Genomic DNA, 26,952 nt, shown 5'->3' on the forward strand with positions numbered 1-26,952 from the left:
TGTATATGTATGTTATTTCTACTAGTATGGCTATATCAGTTGCTTTAATATCGTTTTTGTTCCAGCTATTTATCAGAAGTTTTCATCCCCCTCGTATATACATATCATTATTATTTTATTATTTATTTGTTTATTATTATTATTATTATTATTATTATTTTATTGATTACGAGGCCGCTTCTGGTATAGTTCACTTATTCTCTTCACGTGATATAACGCTTTCTCCTTATTGGTTGATTTGTAGAATCGCGGGGATTTTAACGTTCTCCAGCTGGAAAGCCGGGAGTTATATGCGTATTCTAATGTTCTTGTTCTGTTTTTAATATTTCAGATTTTCTTTTGAGAGCATTTTGGAGTGTAAGAAAAGATGAAGCAGATTATATATTATTGAAATCACAATGTTTGTCAATGCCGTTGACCAGAACTTGATGCCTTTATATTAATTTGTAACTGATGTTTTAAGGGGAAACCTAACGGATTTTAGTTATATTGCCTTTCAGGTATTCATATTACAGTGTGAGTATACTAATTCTGACGAAAATGGCTAGTCTTTCCTTTGGTCCTTTCGAAAGAGATGAAGAAAATAAACCTTTGGGAAACATCCAGGCAAAGGGAAGTACTGTTTCACAGCAGATTCCGAAAAGAAGAGCTTTGTCAACTTTACCTGATAATAGACTTCAACCTACTAGAGCAGCGAAAGCGAAATCAGTGAGTAGTCGTTAATTTATATATGATGCATTCCGTTTAATTATACAACAATGAATATTTAGTACTGAATTTTGTGTAGCTCATAGGCATTTTTTCCCCCAGATGGACGCTCGAATATTTATTACCTACTATGATTATTTTGTTTATGAAAAGAGGGGTGAAATCAATGTTCAACTAATATACGAAATTCTGCCGTTAATACTGATCAGTTTTATGGCTATTTCGTAATTTTTTTATAATTACACAGATTACATATTGTCACACTTTAATAAATGTAAATTTCAATTACCTTACATGTTATTGATTTTTTAATTATTCCACTAGCGAATTCAGACAAATGCGGAAACATTCGTAGCCGACTTTTAATAATTGATGGAATATATCGTAAATGTGCATAACTAAACTGGGGTTACCAGATCCTGTGGTATTATAAGTATCACTATCGATGGTGAAAAAAGGAGAACACATTGTCAGAAAATAAAAGCGTGGGGATGTCAGAGCTTGATATATTAATTTCTTTAAATGTGTATATTATGATTTTTATTTCCAGAGTATGAAAAACTTTGGTAGAACGGCTGAAATGAAACTTTTTTTTCTTTTTTTTTTCGTGGTTAGTGGAATAATGCTTCGTTTCGCATGACTTTGTCCTTCTAACACTTGAACGTAAACAAGTAGACCAACTGATCTTTTTTTGTGTGTTCTGTTCGCGATATCTTGCCAATTTAACACAGCTTCATGTTTCTCCAAACGCTCATTCATTCTTTCTTTAAGATGCAAGCAATAACTTAAATGAGATAGTAATGCAAATATATAAGAAACGGCAAATCGATTATCAACAACGTCTGGTTTGATTTGGAAATTGCTGAACTAAGAACATGCCCGTTCTAAAATGGCAGCCACTTTTTTTTTTGTTGTTGTTGTTATTGGGGCGGGGGGGTTGCTAAGTTCTGAGTTCTCATATCGAGCGATTCTCAATCTGGATTCTGGCGTTCTCTTATATTACCTTCTTTAATTAGAAGTTGAGCAGTTCAGAAATTGGCTGCTATCCAGTTATCAAAAAAAAAAAAGAAAAAAAAGTGATCAGTAGTTATGTCATCAATTTCGCTGCTGTTCTATATAAAATAACAAAGAAATTCATTATGATCAGTCTTTGCCACCATTTTACCCCTCACTTTATCATTTAGCATTATTTATTTCTTTCATGGCCATTTTGTATGAGACCTCGAGCATCTTGCCAACTTGATGGATTTTGCAGGCAGTTTGGCTAAAATTTTCAAGATAGGTGTTTTTAAAGTTCAAACTTGGGCCATTGTTCTTCTCATTATTGAGTTGCATGTCGTTTCATGTGAAGAATTTTTTTTCAATAAGCTTCTATTTTGTGAATCTTTTTTACATTTCTGCCAACTTAAGCTTCACTTCTCTCTCTCTCCTGTCACTTCTTCATTTTCTATCCATCATATCTAGTGGTCAACATCCCCTCAATTTTGTATAAAACTTTGTATAATCCTAATATCATTTTTGTTACCTGCATATGTAATGTATCCTCTTGTAGGTTAATTTATGCCTTTAAAATTTTGGTGTGATCCAGTCTAAGCACATTAATTTACATTTGGTCTGATTAAGGCTCCGATAGTCAATATCCTCAGAATTGTAGCAATCCACTGTGCTATCTGCACGACCTTTGCAATATGTTCCCTTAACTTCAGATTTCTATCTAACATTATCCAAAGATCCGTTGTCTCTTCTGCTTCCTCAAGTATAGCTCTGCCAATACAGTATGCAACTTCCATTGATGGACTACAACTTTCAAGACCTTGCATTTCATTGCATTAAACTGAAAATAATGCAAGATAAAAAGGAAAAGAAAATGAACAAGAGGAAGGAAAGGTGGAAAGAAAAAGAAAAAATAACGAGAAAGAAAGATATAATGAATGTAAAAAATGGTACAAAAGAATTTTTTTCTCTATAAAGGCAAGCATATAGAGGAAAAATAATGAAGTGAGGGAAAGAAATGGAGAAAGGAAAGAAATGAGCGAACGAAATTAGCTAATGAAAAGAGATCTTTCATTAGCTAATGAAGATATTTTAGCACTGGCACTCCTCCAGAAGGGTCATATCAATCCAGAGTAATTTAATAAAAAGGTGACACACCTTTTGGCAACTCCTATAGGTAAAGATGATCTCACTATTGCTTCTGCCTGGTATCTCCACTTCTGGGCCTGGCTCCCACTGAGGAGATCTCAATAAAGGTCGAAACATCTGAGTAGTGGCCCTTCCCTTAATGCATAACATTATACATATCTGCAAGGAGATGTGTTTTGCATTATGGGAGATACTGAGATAAGAGTGATGTTAGCTTGGTCCACCTTTTGCTATGAGTTGCCTGGTGTTGTACTACCTTACCCCAGTCCCGAAGATATTTTCAGGTGCAAACTTTGTTTGCTCACACTTGGATAAAGGATTAAACTAAATTTATTATGGTCATATCAATACTATCACAAATAACTCTTCCTAGCCCCACATCTGAAAACTGTATATTCTCCTGTGGTATTAATTAAGGTTAAATAATAGAGGTCTTAATACTAAGACCATTGGTGACCTTCTTTTTCCTTGATAATGCTCCTCTGTACACAGCTATGTCCTAGTCAATTTAGAATCCAATTCACCAACCTGGTGTGTTGCAATTTAAATATCATCTTGTGTGGCACCCTATGAAATGCCTTTTGCAAAAAAAAAAAACAAACAAACATGAAAGCAAGGTAGGTGTTTTTCTTTCATCAACTTGCTCTTTTGACTTTCTAAAAGGCAATCAGATTACTGAAACAAGAGCCCCCTGTTTAACAAATCTATGCTGACCTTCACACACAGCATTACCCTTATTTGCCTAATGTTGTGTACAATCTCTCACTGATTTCCTATTGCATATGATAAAACCTAGTGAGAGAACAAGAGGTCATCTCTGAATGTTAAAAAAGGGTCATAAGGAAGTGAAGAGTTGTGAATTCTTTTTTAAAGCAAAATTTTAAAATTATGCTAAAATATAGTGTAATTATTTACTTCATATTGACAGCTTTCTTCCAAATTAGTGTGTTTATCTGCCAACCAAGACTGAATATTGCCAGATCTTGCATTTTGCTCTTCTAAGGTACTTAGAAGCATCCACTTAGATTGTAATCTTCAGGTCTTTCTTTCCATCCTGGTATTTAACACCTATGTGGCTAATCTTTCCTCTTCCATTCTGTTTAAATGACTACCACCCAAGATAAGCTCTTCTCATATTATCTTAAATGCTAACAAGGTCAAGTTACTTCCTAATATGCTTATGTCATTGAATCTACATGGAAGCAAAAAGCCGAGATTAATATATTATCATCGAATTTCTGAGGTTGGGGGTGTACAGCATAATTATTATAGTCCTACATGAAAAGCTACATAATTACTAACTTCTTATCAACAATTTTCCTTCAGATTAGCCTGTTATCTGTCAACATTCCAATATTTAAAAAAAAAAAAATAGCAACCTATTTTTTTTACCCACTGCAGCATGAAGGCCTCTCCCATTGTGGGAGGTTTTGAGTTTATTATTCCCATGGTGACCCAGTCCATATTGAAAGAAGACAATTGCAAACATCCATGCTTACGGGATTCGAACCGTTGCCTCTTTGCTGGAGAGCGGTATCAGATCTTATATTTCTGTTTTCCAAGGTACTTCTAACTATATCAACCCACCTACATCTTGGTCTTCCTCTGGATCTTTTTCTTGCCATCCTGGCAAAGAACATTTGTTTAGCTAATCTTTCTTCTCCCATTCCAATCTCATACCATGTGAGATTAGCTCTGCTAACACTTTACTGAATGCTAGCAATGTCAAGATCTTTCCTAATATCTTCATTTTTAATATCCATTAGTACCATCTGCTAATTCCTCTAATCTTTCTCAGGACTCTCATATCTGTGGTCTCTGGTCAAGAGTTTTATTTCTAACCGAGCTCTCAGATCCATAAGTGAATATTGGTTTGAACACTGTCTTGTATACAGCTAGTTTAGTGTTTTGACTTATTTGAGTTTCTTATTCAATATAAATTTATTCCACTGACTTCCCAGATAATACCCTTGTCATACACCTGATTTCACCTCAAACCATCTTCCTCTACTTCCTTCAATTCTAACAGCTGAAATAGAGAATATGTATTGCTTAATATAATGTTTCATATACATCATATAATTGTAGTGTTTTGAATAGTTTTCCCCTGACAACTTTATTACATGACATATAACTCACATATAACAAAACTTAAATACAAATTCTTGTTTTATTCCCAAGATTTCTCAACTATTTGTCTTAAATTGAAAATCTGATCCTGATAACCTATTACTTAAATTAAGGGGATATTAAATCCCACATAGTTTTAAAACCGAATAAGAAACTCAAAGATTGGAATCAGAGAGTTTCTTGCCGAATATAGTAAACTATAAAGTATCGGCGACACTAGCGTTAGCAAATGCAAGTGATCCTAGTACGTAGTACAATACCGCGCAACTCGTTGCAAAGGTGGGAGGGAAGTTCAGATCGCTATTCTTAGGTATTTTCCATAATGTAAAAACACATTTCCTAGGAAATGTATGCTGTTATTACATTATGGAGGGAGGTCACTACCCAGACCGGTTTCAGCCTTTTTTGAGGCTTCATCAGTGAGTAGCTAGACCTAAGGGGTATTAGGTCTAGCTACTCACTGATGAAGCCTCAAAAAAGGCTGAAACCGGTCTGGGTAGTGACCTCCCTCCATAATGTAATAACAGCATACATTTCCTAGGAAATGTGTTTTTACATTATGGAAAATACCTAAGAATAGCGATCTGAACTTCCCCCCCACCTTTGCAACGAGTTGCGCGGTATTGTACTACGTACTAGGATCACTTGCATTTGCTAACGCTAGTGTCGCCGATACTTTATAGTTTACTATATTCGGCAAGAAACTCTGATTCCAATCTTTGAGTTTCTTATTCGGTTTTAAAACTATGTGGGATTTAATATCCCCTTAATTTAAGTAATGTTTTCATTGCCGAAATGAAGCTTGTTAGCTCTTTATATTTAAGTCTGATAACCTATATTTATTTGGCTGGAATCCAGTTTGTTCTTCACCAAGCTTCCCTTCCATGATTTTTCTTATCTGTTTCTTAAGTATATTATACAAATCTTACCAGGAACACTGACTAGTTAAATACTTCTGTTATTCTCACATTCAGTTCTATTTCCCTTTTTTATAGATTGGTACTATGAGAGCTCTACTCCAGTCATCTAGAATTCGACTCTCTGACCAGGCCATCTAAATTATGCAATTCAGCCATTCTAAAACTTTTATACCTCCATATTTGAGCATTTGTGATCAAATTTCATCTACTCCGGCTGCCTTTCCATGTTTCAGGTTTTTTTATGGCTTTCTACTTGAAGTATGAATATGTATTCCTGACTGCATTCCTGTTGGGAGTTTTCTACCATCATGCTGACACTTCATGTTTCATTTAAGAGTCTTTCAAAGTGTATACTCCAAACATCTAGAATATCTTCAGCTTTTATGTCACCATTATCATCTCTGATTCCTTTTAGTCTTTTTCCTTCCATTTCTAATCTTTTTAAATAACCTTCAGAATATTCTCTAGAAAACACCCTGTGAGAGTCAAATGCTTAGTAAGTTCCTGTAACTCTGCTGACGTCATACACTTTTAAAAGATAGCTACAGAGTTACATTTTGGTATGATCTGGTGTTCTTTCTGAAGTAGTCATACCAAGTCTTTGGTTTTCAGTGTAGTAGGCAGCTTTCTCGTGATGGAGGGTAGTGAGTGGTTGACCAGCACCCACAACTTATACCTCAATAATGACTAACTCATCTCTTCTGTTTACTATAAGGTCAGGCTTCCTTTATCCAATGTTAGTCCTATTGTGTGTGTGGGGGGGGGGGAGGGTCTACTGCTGTTATCCAACCTTTCTTCTTCACCCTACTCTCTGTAACCTTCACTATTACATTGTGCCTACTGACATGTACACAGTGTGCGTGTGTTGGAGAGATAACAACATTGAATAACATGATCCAAAATTTCTATACTCTACAGTCTGCTCTGTTATTGTCATCAATGAGGGAATCCCAAAACTTACATGGTTTACAGTGGTGTGGACTGCTGAGCGAACTGCTACATCCATCTGGGATAGTACTGAAAGAGCCTTCAGAATATTCTCTAGAAATCACCCTGTGAGAGTCCAATGCTCAGTAAGTTCATATAACTCTGCTGACATCATACACCTTCACCTAGGACTAACCTGTGGTTGAGTTGAGGAAGAAAGAAATTATTCAGAATGAAAAGCCTCTGTTTAAAGTTTTAATGGAGCCTTACAGAGAGAAGGAAAAAAAGATTCCAGAGCGGTTGGGAAAGAGGACAACCTCTTCTCTCTCACACACCGACTGTTCAAGATATCTCTACTTCTCTAGAACTAAGATAGGATACAAAGACATGCCATGCGGGGAAAACTCGGTATTCGACCTTCAATTTCTTGTTTCTCTCTGAGAGGACAAAAGAAAGCATGCTTGACTTTTTCACATTTATGTTTAAGTGTCGAACTTGAAGTTGACTGCTTGGTTGAGGAGCAAGGAGTTCCTGCAAGCTTTCTAGTATAAGGTCATCAGTGAATGTTGCAGCATTAACAGTAGTTGTGTCAAGAGTAGCCAGTATGGCTTAAAAGAATGAAGAAACTCTTCAATGATGCAATTTGAAGAAAATAGGAGAGAAGTCTCCTTGGACATACACCCCGTAAGCACTGGGATGGATGTCAATTTGTAGCCCAGAGGTTGATAGTAAGGGAATTTGCAGTTAAATCTGATATGTACGTAAGGATAGCTCCTGGACAACCATTATACTTGGAGCTCAAAGTATAGCTTGAAGGAAGACACTGGCAAAGGCCTTTTGGCTGTCCAGGGATATCATTAAGAGTCAAAAGTTGGTGTTAGGATTCAGAGAAGAGATCAGAATGAAGATCTTCTCAGCATAGCCATCCACAGGGATGAAGGCTCTACCTAAATCATGTTGAATGTATGACTGCAAATGTTTAGCTAACACTTCATGAAAATGAAGTAAGAGAACAAGGCATGCCAATGCTATTGCCAATTCCCTGGAACATTCCTTTAAGATGCATGGCGATATGTCATCAAATTCTATTGCCCTGTTGACATCAAGATCATTTATTTCCTCAAATACCTCCTGCTCACTTATAACAGGAGCAATTGTAATTAGGTGGTAGTCAGAGGGTAGAGATGCATCTTCCTCCTTCGACATGAACACTGTTCTTGACTGGCCAAGATATGATAGTTGACATTTGATAACTAGATTAATTAAATCTTGCAAGATAGGTAGATAGACCCTTCAAGCTCCATGGCAGTATAACTGCGGAGCTTCCGGTCTGGCAGCTGAAGAACTAATTGGAGGTGAAGACTCTATTTAATCAAAAGATGGGTGGAAAAGTTCTGCTTCTGGAATGAATCTTGAAATGGGACTGAATCGGTTAAGTATGGTGGTAGAGTGGAAAAGCCATGCCTCCATAAGCGGACAAACTCCTCGTTCATCTCACTTGGAGATTATTATTAAGATCTGACCTCGATGTAGTCAGAAACTCATTGTGGGAGGTACACACAATGCTCATCCAACCATGCCTTAAACTAATTCAGTGTGTCTACATTCATAACATTCAGGCAATGCATTTCACTCACCAACCACTTTCCATGCAAAGAATTTACTCACACTATCCTTATACTATTTCCGGTGATGGCCTCTTGTTCCCCCCCCCCCCTCTCCCATTCTCTGAAAAATCTCTTCCATGTCAACCTGATAACAACCTCCAACTAGCTCATATGTCTCAGTTGTATGCTTCCCCTCTTCCTCTTATTCACGAGACTTTGCTGCTTGCATTTCTCAATCCGTCCTTGTACACCACATTCCAAAGACTACTGACCACCTTTGTGAATACTTCACATCCCATCTTTACTTACCAAATCTCAAAATCGTACACTTTGCAACATTGAACTGATATTTACACTTAGCTGCCCAGTCATGCAATTTATTCAAGTCCTGTAAGGCCATAACATCTGCTTGACTCTGCATTGCTCTCCCCAATTTTGCATCATCTGCAAACAGCTGCACATCACTAGTTAAACCTATCCCAATATCATTAACATACAAACTGAACAACAACAATGGTTTCAAAACTGACCCCTGCGGTACACCACTAGTGACCTTCCTCTTTCGGGATACTGCAACCCCCATATATAACTTTCTGATAACTATCTGACAGCCAGTCATTGATTTAACTCAGTCTGTTATCCAGTCCCATCCATTTCAGTTTATTTAAAAGCTTGTTATGTGGCAGGCAATCAAAAGCTTTAGCAAAATCCAAGTGCACCACTGTATATGCATCCCCTCTGTCCAAGGTATTTGCCTCCTTGTTATAATGCATAAGTAAGTTAGTAAAACATGATTTCCCTTTAACACACCCAAGCTGATAATCACAGAATACTGCAGCTATTAACCCATTTCTGTATTCTACTTCTCACCAATCTCTCCGGTATCTTCACAACTCCAGTAAAATAGATTGGCGTATAATTTGAAGCTACAGCCTTGTCACTAACTATATGCAGTGGAATAATTTTACCCTCTTTCCACTCCCTTGGAACCTGTGTTAAGCCTCTTATTAAACAGGCATGCCAATGCTATTACCAATTCCCTGGAACATTCCTTTAAGATGCATGGCGATATGTCATCAAATTCTATTGCCCTGTTGACATCAAGATTATTTATTTCCTCAAATACCTCCTGCTCACTTATAATTAAGTCATCCTCTTGTATGTCCTCTATACTTAAGTTCTTCATGATTCCACATTGAACAGGATGAGCCATCCTTATAAATTGATCACTGAAAATCTCCACAATGTGTTCTGCATTGATTAACATCTTACCATGATTATTCTTTCTTCTACTTGCTACACATCTGAAAAAAAAAAAAAAAAAAAAAAAAAAAAAAAAAAAATTCTCTAGATTTTTCTTTGCATGATTTGCCAATTTCTGCTCATATTCCACTTTTGTTTTCCTTACTGAGTCACTCTCCTGTCTTGTTATTATACTTTTCATGTAGCTGATTATTACCATTATTCATCTTGTACTGTTCTCCAAAGTACCTTCTTCCATATTTCATGCTTAAGCCCCTCATTCATCCATTTTACACCTATCTTATTCAGCCTTTTGGCCTTCAGAATACATTCACACATTAATACTGTTATGTATTTCTCTGTCAGTTCCAGGGCAGCATTTATTTCCTTACCACTCAACTTCTCATTCCATGCAGTAACTCCAAACTGTCTCCTAAGCTTGTCATAATCACCAGCCTTATAATTATAAATATATCCTTTCCTCACAAAAGTCTGCATATGGCTAGACGCAACCCAGGGGATCGCTTCATGGTCACTCACCAACTGGATGAAGGTGTGAAACCCCACTCACAATTGCATCCTCTGATGAAATAATCAGATCTAAAACTCTCTAGCCTCACTTGCCCTCTATGCTGCCTGAGATAGTTATATATCAAGAACTCTAGAAATTCATTTTCCTTATTCCCAAATGCTATCTCTTTATTCGAATCTATACTGCCATAATTAAAATCATCCATAATAATTACCCTTCCTTTGTTCACTAATCCAAGTCGTTTATATATTTCTTCATCACTATCCTCCACACTTCTGGTCCTATAGAAACATCCAACTAAATGTCTTCCTGTCAACTTCTGTTACACCACACTGCCTCATAACCATTGACACTATTTCCCTCTTTCATGTCTACCTTATATGGGCATCATTACCCCTGCTATCATCACCAGCACTCCATTTCCCTTCTTGTCCTTTATATCCCTGTGTAAAATACAGTATCCTTCCATTTCTATTCCAGTGAAACCATTTCATTTCCCTTATTTCTCATAAGGGAGATGAAACTTGTGACATTTGTAAACAAACACAGTAATTAATATTTAGGTCTATAACCAGTCCTATCCGAGTCACTTTTTGGTGATTGGATATAAAGATATCCAATCACCTTTATCTTGAGACTGAGCACATATATCTGTTCAGTCTCAACTTCCTCATCTACATTGCAATATACTCCATCTTCATATACACATTCACTGCCACTTTCAGCATCCACTCTCCCTATGCCATTTCTCTCTCGTTCCACTAGCATTCCTGTTCTCTCTTCGACTCTCATACTACTACTGTTTACACTGCCAAGCACTTAAGTCTCTTCGATACCACTCTCCTGATTTTTCACTTGATCTCTTGCCTGCATCACTGTACTTCCATCCAGCAACACTTTCTCCGGTGCACTCACTACAAAGCTATTTAAATGCAACCCATCATGCCTGTATAATTTCATTCTTCCCTCAAACGCATACCATACATCAACAAACCTGTATTCTCTTCTTCCCACACAGCTCTGCTAGCATATGATTCATGATTTTGGTTCTCTGTCGCAACTCATCATTGTCATGCCTCAGCAACACAACACATTGACAGCCTTTTCCACTGCACTTATCTTTCACTCTTCTCAATAACCTCCTGATATTAGCCATCACATGCCCCTTATGTCCACTTATCTCATTTGTCCCCACAATCACCACCAACTCTTTTTGCTTGTTTCTTCTTCATGTCCAACGCCTGAATTATCCTATTCAATATCCCTCCTGGATAACAGACCTTATGGACTCGCTCATTAACTAATCCTCTGAGTATGGAATCTCCATATACTGCTATCCTGGAATCACTCGTTACCTGTTACTTTTTTTTCTTTCATTCTATTCTCTTGCACACTTTCATTAGTTTCCACTAAACTTCTAGTATCACTCTGCATATTCCTCATTTCATTTTTCATTTTCAATAACTGTTTCATCAAATCGTGCATTCTGACTATTTCACTCTGTCATTCCCACAATCTTGCTTCATCTCGTCCTGCTGCACCTTACTTCCATTTCCTCATTCATACTTTCTTTCAATTCTACATTTTTGCATTCTTTCACTAGCTTTTGTTTCATTTCTTTCATTTACGCTTTCTATCTTTTTTTCTATCTGTTTCACTTTCTATCTTCTCAGTCTGTTTCACATTCATTGTGGTCTAATAATATATTGCATTTCCTACAAAGATGCTAGATCTAGTGTTATTTTAGGCACAATGCTTCAGTTCTTATATAATGCTTACATTTGGCACAAAGGTGCTTTTTTTTCCCTTTTCCACTTGGATCTTACATCATCTGTGTGATGATGCTCTACTAACTGGGAAGGAGGATGTTGCCTGGAAAATTCAGTCTCCAAATAATGATTCAACTTTGCTGTAATAGATACTTCATTGGGTGATGATTAATAATATTCATTAATAACTATACTGAGGGGAAGAAGGTTGATCCTGAGTTTTTTTTTTTAAGTGTACTTGAAGAGATGGAATTGTGCTGTTCCTATTCCTCCCTCAAGATGATAGCGATAGCATATCCAGTAGGAGGTATGAGGATATTTCCTGCTCTTGTGGGGATCTTTTAACATTGATGCCTGTAGTTACATCATTAGTTCTCTGTAGGATGGTAATTTATGATGTAATCTAATTGTGACTATCTGTTTACCTAGGCAGCCTCTGCCAAAATCTCACTGACATGAGCTGTATCTTTTGTTGATAACAAGGCTTCAAAGAAGACAAGATTACATATTCCTTTTCAGCAGTCCCCTGTGATTTTGCATGCTGAGTAGTAATTTCAACATTAACAACAACAGTATGTTTTTTCACTGTGGTGAACAACAAAACCCATAAAAGTGGTAAAGTCTTGTTGACATTCTGGGCAGACAGTGTCTTTGAAATGTTCCTGGTTGGACTAAGATATTTTGGTAATTGGATGCTGTAGGAATGTTGGAAGTTGCAAAATATTCCACTTCAGTAGCCCATCATGCTTTTTACCTGCTCTTATAAACTTCAACATGAACAACTTTGGACTGTTTTGTATGGCAGTGAATCCCAAGATCAATAGTGATGGTAAAGGCTCTGACAGTCTGAATAGATAGTGTCTGAGATAATGGTCCTGGTTGAACCAAGATATTTTGGTAAGTGGATGTTATAGGAAGATTTAAAGTTGTAGAAGCGTTCACAGGGGTGATGGAATGTTTTGTTCACCAGTGCACACTCAAGCTGGGCTGGAGTAATAAAGACCTTACTGTAAGTGGGACAAATATACAGTCTGTGTTGATGGTTATGACAGTCATTCATTCTAGAATCTGGTGCTGATCTAATGGCAAACCTCGCAATCCAAGTCAAGAGGAAGATCAATCACAGAAGTAAAGTTCCATGCGGCCCCTCACTAAGCAAGAGAGGATCCTCATTCTGCTTTGTATAATCTAGTGATGGAACAAATCCTATTGCTAACCCCCACTTTAGGTACCCAGGGCCCACCACTAGGAGCCAGCCTACTTCCACACTTGTCAGGTGTCTTGGACCCAGTAGGCATGCAACAAAGATATCTTCAGTGACGCAAAGGTGCATAAACCCGGAGCCCTGCTGTGCTTCATCCTTGATGCCATAAATTGTCCTACTTATAAACTTATGAAATAAATTTAGTTTAATCCATTTATCCAAGTGTGAGCAAACAAAGTTTGCACCTGAAAGTATCTTCAGGACTAGGGCAAGGTGATACAACACCAGGGCAACTCGTTGCAAAGGTGTAGCAAGCTACCAACACTCCTGTCTCAGTATCTCCCTTAATGCAAAACACATCTCCTTGCGGATATGTCTAATGTTATGCATTAAGGGAAGGGCCACTACCCAGACTAGTTTCGACCTTTATTGAGGTGTCTTCAGTGGGAGCCAGGCCCAAGCTGAGATACCAGGCAGAAGCATTCGTAGGTCATCTCTACCTATAGGAGTTGCCAAATGGTGTGCCACCCTTTTTTAATAAATTACTCTGGATTTAGAGAAAGATGTTGAAAGTTTATTTTTCACTTGGTTAGAGTATAATAAATTTAGTTTAATCCATTTATCCAAGTGTGAGCAAACAAAGTTTGCACCTGAAAGTATCTGAGACAGGAGTGTTGGTAGCTTGCTACACCTTTGCAACGAGTTGCCCTGGTGTTGTATCACCTTGCCCTAGTCCTGAAGATACTTTCAGGCGCAAACTTTGTTTGCTCACACTTGGATAAATGGATTAAACTAAATTTATTATACTCTAACCAAGTGAAAAATAAACTTTCAACATCTTTCTCTAAATCCAGAGTAATTTATTAAAAAAGGGTGGCACACCATTTGGCAACTCCTATAGGTAGAGATGACCTACGAATGCTTCTGCCTGGTATCTCAGCTTGGGCCTGGCTCCCACTGAAGACACCTCAATAAAGGTCGAAACTAGTCTGGGTAGTGGCCCTTCCCTTAATGCATAACATTAGACATATCCGCAAGGAGATGTGTTTTGCATTAAGGGAGATACTGAGACAGGAGTGTTGGTAGCTTGCTACACCTTTGCAACGAGTTGCCCTGGTGTTGTATCACCTTGCCCTAGTCCTGAAGATACTTTCAGGCGCAAACTTTGTTTGCTCACACTTGGATAAATGGATTAAACTAAATTTATTATACTCTAACCAAGTGAAAAATAAACTTTCAACAATAAACTTATGAAACATTTTGGCATTCAAACTCAACAAGCATATCAGCAAGACATTCTTATATTTAAAAAAAAAAAAAAAATCCACACACTTTAATAGATAATCTTCATTTGGATGAGAATGATTGCTTATTGAGCTTTTGATGTGTCATCTGTTTTCAATAATCGTTTCAGTGAATGATACACTAGAGCTCCATCCAAAATGTCCCCCCCCCCCCCAAATGATATTTTCATAATTTTTTTAAACAGATTGAAGGTGTATCTATGGAGGAGGGACTCCCCTCCTCCATTGCTTGCTTATATATGGAATAATTTGAAACAGCACTTAATGTAGTCCCTCAAAGTATGGCTGAGGTATATAGATGGTTTTTGCCCTTTGGTTACATGGCTCATACTAATTTTAAAAAGTTTGCAACTTTTTAAAATTCCTGAAGATAATTACCCTACCCAGAAAACTTGGGATTTTTAAAACTATGGCCTCCAGAGTAGAATGAATTTCACCTTTAGGACATGCATTATGTCTGTAACAAGAGACTCTACTTTCACTTTTTGAACAGAGTGGTTACAACAACAACTTTAAAACCTCTCCCTCCTAACCTGACTATAAATACATCAATTCTCTTCCATATGTTAAAGGTATAACAGATAAACTGGGCTCACTCCTGAAACAATACAAAATCAGAACAGTCCTTTGGACAAAGTCTTCACTTTTTTTTAAACAATTAAGGAAGAAAGGAACATGAAAAAATATATTGGTATGGACAACCAAAAAGTGGGCTTGCTCAACATGACAGATTATTTCATCAAATGGAAAAAGATGAAATTACTATGGATCCTGTTTAAATCAGAGAATGTTCTTAGAAGTGCATTGTGTGCTACAGAATCAGTGAACTATAATAGAAATAGTTTAATTCTACATAAATTTTGCCCACTAGCATTAATCACAGAAAATTGCTGCACAGAGCACACCATTATCACCCTCCTACATGATTGTCCTTGCTCTGAAGTTCAATTTAATTTTCAGTCTTTGCTGATCATGCATATTCATTATGCCTTTTGATAATGCTAACTTGAGCTGTCAAGACATCAAGGTGTGAATATTTAGTTTATTCAGAAAATTATCTATTTCATTCCTGTTTCTACATAGTTTTATTCAAGAAACATCAACCATGTTAATAACATAACAGGTTGTACAAGATTTCAGGGTGTTTTAAATTGGTTTTCATTAAATTAAGCCCAGGGAATTAAAATTAATGCTTTATTTTCGTGTTGCATACTAAGGGTAGATTCTTCTTCTTGGAAGAGATAACATTAATGTTTTAATGAAAGAAAGTTCTATGACTAAAAATGATAAAAAGCAATTTATTGTTAAGTCATTAAACAAATTACAGACTAGTTTTACTACCTAAAATAGAACTGGTGCCATCTTAAAGGCTGCCAGAGGAGTGTTTGCCTGGAGGATGGCAATTAAGCTGGGTGAAAGGGTGGATGAGATGATTGTGATGGTGGGCACTAATGACTTGAGAGGCAGTATAAATTGGGTGGCGAGAGATCTGAGATTCATTCTTGAGGTTGTACAAAAGAAATTGCAGAAAAGAAAGTGTATGTGTTACCCAGCTATGATGAGCTGAGCAGAAGAGTAGTAATAATGAATAGCATAATAGCCAGAATGTGTCAGAAGAGAGGATTGGAATATGTGGCTGCTTGGATGGCATTAGAGGATAGAAAGTAAATGTATTTGAGAGACTGTTTGCATTTGAATGAGGAAGGACATATGCATCAGGAGAGATTGCCGTTTTCTGAACGAGTCTGTGTGTCAATGCAGGGAAATTAGAATTCCCAGAGTGGATGGTAGCAGGGGGTGGCCTCTTGGGGAAAGGGGGAGGGTGACATCAGGTAACACAGAGTCCAGTGGATTCTCAAGGGGGATAATGATAGGTATAGAAGCAGTGACATTTTTATGCTTTATACCAGGGGTATTCGACCAGTCGATCGCAGAGCGATTTTTATCATTATTTTGTATTATTTTTAATTCGCTTTAAGTGTATTGCTATTGTTTATTTATTTTTCATTAAAATTGTCAAATCAGTAATTTTCTTATAAGTCCGGGTAAATGAATTAATTTGGATCAGTTGAAGTCAAACAGTGAGCCGAGTGAATACGATTATAAGCAAAGTGTAAAAACTCGATTGTAGCTTAAATATTAAATATTCCAAAGCACATTACATCGATTTTTTTTACTTAGGTTAAGTCCCATGTGAATATTGTAAAAAAAATAAACTTTGTTTGTCTCGGTATAGTTTGTATTAGATGTTTTTGTAAATAACTTTTGAAGCTAACTGTATATACTGCTTTAATAAGAATATGTTAGTGTTAAAAACAAAGGCAATGTTTTTGTCGCCGAAGCTGTACATGGCAGCATTAGAAAGATTGTTATTGAAACTTGTATGTATGAGAAAGGCTTGCAGGCTCTAAGTGTAAACATCTCCGAAGTCAGTCAGAAAGAGTTCAAACAATTTTCCGATGGCAGGCAACTTACAATCAAAAGAAAGCGGAGGAGAACAAAAGGCGTGCCGAACTTGAAACTTAAGATGAAAGACTCATACCGATTCTTTGGGGGTTTCCAAACCTCATGCAAGGTTTCAGAGGAGGCTTAATAAAAAGGGACTGAAGGGGTCCCGGTTCCAGAATTGCTGTCAGAGAGGAGGCCACCCGGATCCATGTTGCTTGAGAGAGGAGACTTCTCGGTTCGAGACGTCGCTGGAGAGAGACTACTTCTAGGCCACAGACAAGGTTTCAAATTGCTGGAGAAAAGTTTCCAGGCCAGGTTAATGTCAGACATTCACCAGTGTGTTGCATTTTCATTACAATTTGATGAATCAAACGACTTCACTGATGTTGCTCAGTTAATGGTATTTATTCGCATAGTATTTCAAAATTATTCAAGTAAAGAACTTTTGAAAATTATACCATTATTAGGAAGGACTAAGGGAGAAGACATTTTTTTGGCATTTGATGAATTTGTGAAGAGAACACAAACTTCTGCTTTTTAAACTTGTGTCTATTACTACTGATGGTGCTCCTGCAATGATAGGTAATAAATCAGGCTTCATTTTATTATGTAAAAACGATGACAAATATCCAGATTTTTTAACGTACCACTGTATTATTCACCAACAAGTACTGTGTGGTAAAAGATTAAACACAAAAATGTTTTGGATATTACATTTAAAATTGTAAATTCTGTTCGAGGAAAAGCCATGCAACGGCGGTTATTTAAATTACAGGCAGATGGGAAACAGAAGGGAACTTCTGTTGTACAATAATGTTTGCTGGCTCAGCAGAAGTCAGTTTTTAGAAAGATTTCTTGTATTAATTAATGATATAAAAAATTTTCTTGATGAAAAAGAAGATATTTATCCACAATGGAGTGATAAAAGATGGTTGTTACACTTATCATTTTTAGTAGATTTCTGTACGAAATTAAACAAGTTAAATTTAGAGTTACAAGGTAGAGATAAAAATTTAATTGACATGTTAAGTTCAATAAAAACTTTCCAACAATACTTACTTTTATTAAAGAAAAATATAAATGACCCCGAATTTAGACATCTCCCATATTTATTAAAATTTTTTGAACAAAATCAAGAAATGCTTTGCTATGATTCAAAAGAATTTATTAATGAAATAGAATTAGTTGAGGACGAAATAAATTCAAGATTTAAAGATTTTAATAAAACTGAAATGATTGTATCTTTTATCAATAATCCATTTCAAGAAATCTTGAACATCACAGAAATTTCAAATTAAATTAGTGGGCTGGTTGATATAAACTAAGCTGAAGTAGAACTTGAGGTAATAAGCATTCAGAATAGTTTACATTTAAAATCAATAAACAATGAAGTCATTTGGAAGTATGCACATAAAAAATTCCTGATATTAACTGATATTGCGCAAAAAATTCTGTCATGTTTCGGATCGACATTCTTATCAGAATCTGCTTTTTCAAATATGATCGTCATAAAAAATCAATTAAGAAAACAAATTATCATTTGGATGATTGTCTGCGATTGGCCTCTTCTTCATATCAACTTGACTATGAAAATATTGCGAGGTCCAAACAATGCCAAATTTCACATTAACTTTTTTTTTTTTTTAATCAACCAGCATTTCCTGTAACTTGTGAGTTTGTAATCAATCTTGTTTTTTCTAACTTTGGTTTTCCAAAATAGAGAAATAAATATTTTATTCCAATATATTTGTTTTTTTTTTGTTGTTGTATTAAAATTATTAAAAGTGATAAATTTTTAAATACACAAAGTTTTTAGTTTAGTTGTTTATTTGTGTGTAATCAGATATCAGGTTTGGGGGGAACGTGATCTATATAAGAGTAGATCGACGAATAACTTTTTTTAGAAAAGTAGCTCGCGTAGTAAAAAAGGTTGAACACCACTGCTTTATACTAATGGCAGGAGTATCTGGAATAAAGGAGATGAATTGGTGGTGCTGATAGCATCAGCCTGGCCAAAGATTATTGGGATCTCCGAGATATGGTTGATGGAAGATGATATAATAACAGGAATAGGAGTAGACAGGTACAGCATTTTTCAGCAGGATAGGAAGGGAAACACGGTGGTGGAGTACTGCTTATGATATGTAACGACTTGTCCTCTAAGAGTGGAGGTTTTGGATAGCAGTGACACTAATGGTTTTGAAAGCATATGGTGTGAGGTAGAGGTGTGGGCAAGACAGGATATTTAGTGGGGTGTTGCCAAGGAGCACAAAGGGTGGGGAGGAGATGTTTTGGCAGTTGAGCTTGGCAAGTGCAAGAAGAATGATTTTTATGGGAGATTTTAACTATAGCAGTATAAGTTGGGAAGAGGAAAATGCATGGAATAATAAGTGTAGTAATTACTACAACATGTAGTAATAAAGGAATGGAATTTCTAGAATTATTTCGAGACAAATATTTTAGGTAACATGTAACTGAGGGAACAAGAGTTTTGGATTTGGTCATATTATCAGAAGAGCTGATAATAACTGAGATGATATCTCTCACCCCCCCCACCCCAGTTGGAGAGAGTGACCATGTAGTTTTGACTTGGAAGGTAAATAGTCATGGAGGAGTATAAAGGAAGGAAATGTAGGTGGAATTATAAGGTGGTGGGAAAGGGAACGTATGTGGAATTATAAGGCGGGTGATTTATAATAGTCTTAGATATCAACTTGGGGCAGTTCTATGGAGGGCAGAATTGGAAAGCCAGTGTAAAATCTTGAATAAAAGGAGTTTTAGTAATAAAATACCTTTTATGCAGATTTTTACAAGTATGCTAAGTCCCACTAAAATACTTGTGTATTAATAGAAAACTTGGTGTAATTGAAATGGAAATAATGTTTTTTTTTTTTTTTTTTTTTTTTTTGAATATTGTAATATCAAACGTTTTGTGTAAGAACAAAGAAAATTACATATAAGATAAATTGTGTAAATCTAAGTATACCTCTAGTCAACTAAAATTCCAGACAGATTAAGGGATTATGTCATGACCTGAGGCTACTGAAAACGCGAAGATCGACATTAAACGGGGGTTTCCTGTCTTAAATGCACCGATTGATGAGAGTGATGGATACAGAAACATCAGGGGATTACGACGTAAGAAAAACGAAGGTCATCGGAACCATATAAATAGCAGTTTGCTGCATCGAGACAGGGCTTGCTTGGTTTAGTCTGTTCCTGGGAGTTCAAGTTAGAGTACGTTCCGCAGTGGAGTTTCTTTTCATGGGGCAGGAAGTCACGTGGAGTTCTGATGAGAGAGTTTGGACTCATGACGGTATCAAGGTGTAAGCAGAGTTGAGTGGAAAGTACGATGCTCGTTAACGACAGCTGAGCTTCACTAGAATCGTAGGTGATGAATTGTTATCCTATTCGGAGACCTGTATTCATGAAGCAAAGGCCAGAAGAAGATGCAACTAAGGCATGTCGTATTAGGAGGAACCAGATACCGAACTTCCAAGCCGTAGGAAATAAATTGTCCACTGATAACAAGAAAGAGGTCTTGTAAATTATGAAAAGGATGCTCAGGTACAGTGACGAGGTCTAACGGGAACAAGAAGAGATTATCATTTATAGAGGACCAGACTTCATGAAAAGTAAGAACTTTCCATTATTTAGTCAGAAAGAAACTTAGATTGTGATGGTGGTTTGAATTGATGGAATTGCTTTAAAATTAGAGTTGCAGGACATTAGGCCTTGAGCTAACAATTGAATTAATTTACTCTATGTAAGAGAAAAGCCTAGCTGAATTGTACATTGAATCGACTTGTATTTAATTGTTGTAGTCATTCCTTAAGGCTGAAATTTTATATGTTGACGATCTGATTATATGTAAACTTAAGAAGGGGGGGTTTAAATTTCTAGACAAATAGTCCTGCAGAGATTCAGATGATTGTGAGAAATGATCATATGACTTATATTGAGTTGCTAGATATAGCGTACATATTTGATTTAAGTCAAATTAATTTGTGTATTTGTTTCTTAGTGATGAATAAATTGTTTTCTTGTCAAAAATAACTTGCCTGATCTCTAAGTCCAATGCACTACTCATAAAATCGAACGTATGTGTCTTAAAGTAAATATTACCACGACTGCAGAGTAAGAAATATTTGTAATTTGGTATAGAGATAAATTGGAAAGGAAGGAGCTGTGTGTCATACTGGGTGTTGTATTCTTCGGAGGGAGATACTCCTCTCATCCTAGAATTTTGTTGGCGCAGTTGACTATCAAACAAATTTTCCAAAATTTAATTTAGAATAAACACCAGTAAATCAGACAAAGAGATTGGCTCCAGCCTGAGGCACTTTCTTTGTTCTTGACGTCTTGCACATGTGATCCTTACTATTTGCAGCCACAAGATAGAGGTAACATAACTTACGATAAGTCTGAAGTAAGTAAAGGTTAAGAAGATAAATTTCAAATGAGAAAACATAAAATTTTACAAAAGGTGCAGCCGAACAAGAATTAATTAATAAGAATGTAGATTTAACAATAAAACGATAGTTTTAACATCGGGATATCATTAGTGCTTGGGAAATTGTGAAGGAATGTTTGTTAGTAGCAATAGCAAGCTGTATTCCACAAGTGAAGAAGAGAACATAATTTGGTGTAAAGTGGGTGAAATATAAGGAGAGGGGTGGAGAGCAGATGCATGAAGAATATAACACTCAGGCCAGGAGAGTGACTAGTATGATGAGGAAGGCAAAACTGGAATATTAGAAGAGGTTGGTACTAAGATCCAAAGAAAATCCTAAGGAATTTTTTAGCTATGTGGCCAGTAGGAGGAGAAATGATTGTGGAAGAATGACATTGTGGGATAAAAATGGGAATAGAGTGAGTGATGCAGAGGACATAGTGGAGTTGTTCAATGAACAATTTATTGGAGTATTTCATCCTGGAGAAGCAAGTTTAATACTAGAGGGATAGTGCAGGTTCAAGGTTTAGAGGTGCAAGGGGAGTGTGTGTTCCGATAAGTACTGTATGCTGGATGTCAGTAAAGCTGTAGGACTGGATGGTATTTCACCACGGGTTTTGAGAGAATGTGCTAAAGAACTGACAGCTCTGTTGACCTGGCTTTTCAATGAAAGTCTGGCTACGGGAAAGGTACCGAAGGAATGGAAGGAATTTAAGATAGTGCCATTGCATAAGGGTGATAGCAGACTGGAAGTCTCTAATTATAGGCCAGTTTGTGTTTCATCAGTAGTTAAGATCTTGGAGAAATTAGTGAGGGACCATATACAGCATTGGCAGATGAAGGTAATGTTATCTGCGAGAGTCAACATGGATTTGTTAAGGGGTGCTCTTGCTTTAGTAATATGATTGCCTTTTATAATAAAGTGACAAGAGCAGTTGATAAGGGAAAGGCACATACTGCCATTTTTTTGGATTTTGCAAAAGGCATTTGACAGAGTGTGACATAAGCTGATATTTAAGTTGCAGCACATGGGTTTAGTTGCCGGGTTAGTCAACTGGATTGGCTGTCTGATAGGTATCAGAGAGTTGTGTATGGTGGGGCAGTATCAAGGAAGCAGAAGGTTATAATGGGGTCCCACAGGGCTTAGTACTGGGACCTGTATTGTTTAATCTTTATATCAATGACATTGTCAATGGATTGCAGGGAGGATATTCAGTTGTTTGCAGATGATGTGAAGCTGGGAAGGATTATTAGTAATAGTGCAGATGTGGCAGCACTGCAAGAGGATTTGAATAAACTAGACAGATGGACAAATGAATGGGGGTGTCGGTTTAATGCAACAAAATGTAAAGTCTTGACGTTTGTGATACATCGATGGAAGGCTACATAGATTTGAGCTGTACTGGAGGAAGTAGGAGAGACAAGAGATCTGGGGGTGAAGATAGATAGAAAACTGAAATTCATGGAACATATTGCAAAAGTATAATAAAATTAGTTTAATCCTTTATCCAAGTGTGAGCAAACAAAGCTTGCACCTGAAAGTATCTTCAGGACTGGGGTAAGGTGGTACAACACCAGGGCAACTCGTTGCAAAGGTGGAGCAAGATACCAGCACATCTCTTTGCGGATATGTCTAATGTTATGCATTAAGGAAAAGGCCACTACTCACACTAGTTTCGACCTTTATTGAGGTCTCTTCAGTGGGAGCCAGGCCCAAGTGGAGATACCAGGCAGAAGCATTAGCAGGTCATCTCTACCTATAGGAGTTGCCAAATGGTGTGCCACCCTTTTTTTAATAAATTACTCTGGATTTAGAGAAAGATGTTGAAAGTTTATTTTTCACTTGGTTAGAGTATAATAAATGTAGTTTAATCCTTTATCCAAGTGTGAGCAAACAAAGTTTGTGCCTGAAAGTATCTTCAGGACTGGAGTAAGGTGGTACAACACCAGGGCAACTCGTTGCAAAGGTGGAGCAAGCTGGTAGCTTGCTCCACCTTTGCAACAAGTGTTGTACCACCTTACTCCAGTCCTGAAGATACTTTCAGGCGCAAACTTTGTTTGCTCACACTTGGATAAAGGATTAAACTAATTTTATTATACTCTAACCAAGTGAAAAATAAACTTTCAACATATTGCAAAAATGGTGAAGGTAACCCAGAAGATTGCTGCAATACTGAGAAGGACGTTGAGATAAAAGGATTATCGTTCCATTGTATAAGACCCTGATTAGACCACACTTTGACTATTGTTCTCAAATTTGGTCCCCAGGATTTGAAGGGGATAAATGCTAGTTATGAGGATCGGCTGAGGGAATGTGGACTTCAGAGTTTGGTAGATAGATGGAGAGGTGATATGATTGAGACTTTTAAACTGTTGAGAGGTTGTTACAGTGGTAACAGTGGGAAGAAGTGATGACAAGGGGCCATCCCTGGAAGTTACGAAAGGAAGCTGTGAGCAAGAGGGTGAGGAGTGGTTTCTTTGCATGGAGGGTGGTTGAACCATGGAATGCATTGCCTGATAGAGTGGTGAGAGCAAGAACTGTCAGTGAATTCAAGGAGTGGTACGATAGACTGTGTTTCCTAGGAAGGACCTCCTATGATGAGTCTTTTGACTCCATGGAGACCCGAATAATAATAATAATAATAAAGTCATGAAGTTGATTGCTAAGTTCTTGCTAGACAGTAAATATAAAAATGTGGCATTCATTAGCTGTCTCCAGTCAGTGACAGAAGGTAATTGTTGGTGAAATTTGAAATCTCTAATGTCGAATGATTTAATGAGAGATTTCCGTATATCACTGAAGTTCAGTTCTTATGTTTTATTCAGTGATCCTTGCAAATGGATGACTGCAACTGATTCCTTCAGAGGTCTGAAATAAAAGTTTCTTTTAAATAAGGTATAGTTGGAAGGTTCCAATGAACTGCATGGTTGGTTTTAGAAGTATAGCTGGCTAAATTAGATATGGTGTCCTGTCTTATGTAGGCCAAACCACATGAGCATGGAATTAAGTTTAGATATACTTAATGTTATTCAGTACACTAGCTAGAAAAGTCTTTTGCCCTCACTGTTCTGGTTCACTGCTGTAATACATCATTTCTCCCTACTCGATGTCAATATTGATTCCCTTTAAATTTTCTGGCTTTTCTCTTTATCTGTTTTGGCAAATGGTTTACATGTTTCAGTACTTTTTGATGTCTTTAAAGAAAAGGGAATGGTTTAGACATTCAGTTATAATCAAAATTGAAATGTACCTTGTTATATTTATGGAAAAACAATGCTAAGTGGAACTTGCCTTTGAATCCTGCATTTGGTTAGCCTATGAAATATTAGCATTGCCTTTTAAGATTCAAGAAATATACTGATCTCCACCTCTATTTGTCAAAAAAAAAAAAAAAAAAAAAAAAAAACACCTTTATTTTACAAATTGATTAGTAATCAGGATATGCTTAACATATTAAACTTATATTACATTTAGTTAAATTTCCTCTGTTCATGCTATTTTCCACAAAAATTTAAAAATAATGTTCTGTGTACCCACCCGAATTTTTAAATTATTTCAGTAAATATAATAGTTCGCATATTAAAATCATTTTAATTACATATTAAATGAATTTTTTTTTATAGCTACAGTAAAGTAGGAGTTGAATTATTTCTCAGCCTGAGATTGAGTTAAATATTTTTAAATTGCAAATAAATTGCCTTAGTTAATTGGTATATTCATGTCTTTTTTAAAATTTTATTTCAGGGAACATTTCCAGAACATAAAGTAATTTCAAATGATAATAGTTGCTTGAACTTTGAATCTGCTGCACAGCTAAGTAACAGTGTCTCTGCTCCACCTTTTACTATTTTTGAAGATGCTGACGATAAAGAGAACATTTATGTTGAAGGGGCAAAAGCAAATATTAATTTTCCAAAAGATAAAAATAAACTCCGTGGCCAAGGAAATAAAGAAAATCTTAATGTACAGAAAAATAGAGAGAGAATTCATGCTCAAGAACAAACCAAAGAGAATATTTGTATCCCTGAAAATGTATATCGTTTGCCAGTGTATGATGGACATCAAAGAAAGGCTTTGGCATCTCTTCCTCAACCACTTGATTATATTACTGAAGATATGGATGATAAATCAACTGGTAATGTGTTTTTTTAACTAATTTTAATTTAATAATGCACATATAATTTCATAGTGGTATTATCTGTAAGTTACCTATAGCACATTAATAGTATGAGCAGATTAGGTGGATTAGTTTGGGAGACCTATCCACTTTTTTTTAAGGCTTTTGGCAACCTAGAAAAATTTGTCCACTAGCTGTTTTTAGAAAACACCTAAATTTTTTAAGAGTAAATTTTGTGAATATCTCATGGATTTCAAACTCAACACTAGTTAGGTGGAATAATAAGAAACTTTATATATACCTAACAGTTGATGATGGCTTTTTACTACCTCAAGTATTTATACATTCCTGATTGCATTTCTCTTGAATGTTCTCTACTACCATCAAGCTGTCACTGATTTGTTTCATTTAGTAGTCTTTCAAAGTAATTACTCTAGACATCTAGAATATCTTCAGCTTACAGGCCACCTTTAACATCTATGATTCCTTTTACAGTACTTTGTTTTTTCAATAATTTTGCATTTTGCCACCTTCCTGATATTTATCTTCTATATTCTTCCTAAGTTTTCCTATGACTTATTTATCAGCTTCTTTTACATGTGCCTTAGCTCTCTTAGGTTTCTTTTTGTGTTTTTTTTTTAGAGTGTTTGCCAACTTACTTACCAGGAACTTTTTGATATGCTTTTCCTTTACTACTTCAACATCCTGACTCCACCATGAATTTCTTATTTTTTTATTCTTACTGACAGCCTCGCTACATGCCTCTGGCTGACTTTATCGATGTTTTCTTCTGGGTTTGCCTCTTCTCTCTATGTGAACTTGTGCACATTTTTATGTTGTAATATTGTGTTAGTAATAACCAGTCCATGTCCTGAGCAAAAATCCAACAGGTATTTGCCATTATTATTATTAATTTTGCTCTTTTCTCTAAATTTTCCCAAAATATTGTATGTCTGACCATCATTTTCTACTCGACTATTTAGATCCCCAACAAGGACCAACTTTTCCTTTTTCATTATCAGTTGCTTTCTCTAAAGCCCCCAAAAATTCCTCCACTTCTACCTTAATAGACCCTCTGTCGGACTATAGGCACAAAGAAGATTAGCCTCATATTTAGTGTTGAATACCATGGCTATTCCTTCTTTTCTTAATTGTTATTGCCTGAATAAACATTTTGTATTTATTGTGCAGAAAGATCTCACCAGTTTTTGCCATTTTTGTTTGTTACTCCTATTATGTTGATCTGGTACTTATCCAATTCTTCTGCTAGTTCCATTTCTTTGCCGGTCTGACTTCTTATGTTGATAATACCAATCATGAGCTCTGATGTTCAGTTGGAATGTGTTTCATCATCAAATTCCTTACACTCTCTCTCTGAGTATATAGGATCTTATGATAGTACTACATGAAAAGCTACATCATTACTATATTCTTATCAACAAGTTTCC

At 36.3% G+C, this 26,952-nt stretch overlaps 1 protein-coding gene across 1 annotated transcript in view; it reads left to right on the plus strand.

Moving 5' to 3' along the window:
• The first annotated feature begins 265 nt into the window (after positions 1–265).
• Positions 266–26,952, plus strand: part of LOC150104236 (cyclin-A2-like) — a 175,286-nt gene continuing 148,599 nt past the window's right edge. The window contains exons 1-2 of the mRNA XM_090396860.1: positions 266–708; positions 25,132–25,522. Coding sequence (XP_090252986.1) covers positions 541–708; positions 25,132–25,522 — 559 coding nt within the window. The 5' untranslated portion in view covers positions 266–540. The remainder of the gene's footprint in view (positions 709–25,131; positions 25,523–26,952) is intronic.

This window comes from Typopeltis vanoorti, chromosome 8 (assembly GCF_054136105.1).
Source record: "Typopeltis vanoorti isolate ZY-2024b chromosome 8, IOZ_Tvanoo_1.0, whole genome shotgun sequence".
Lineage (NCBI taxonomy): Eukaryota > Metazoa > Arthropoda > Arachnida > Uropygi > Thelyphonidae > Typopeltis > Typopeltis vanoorti.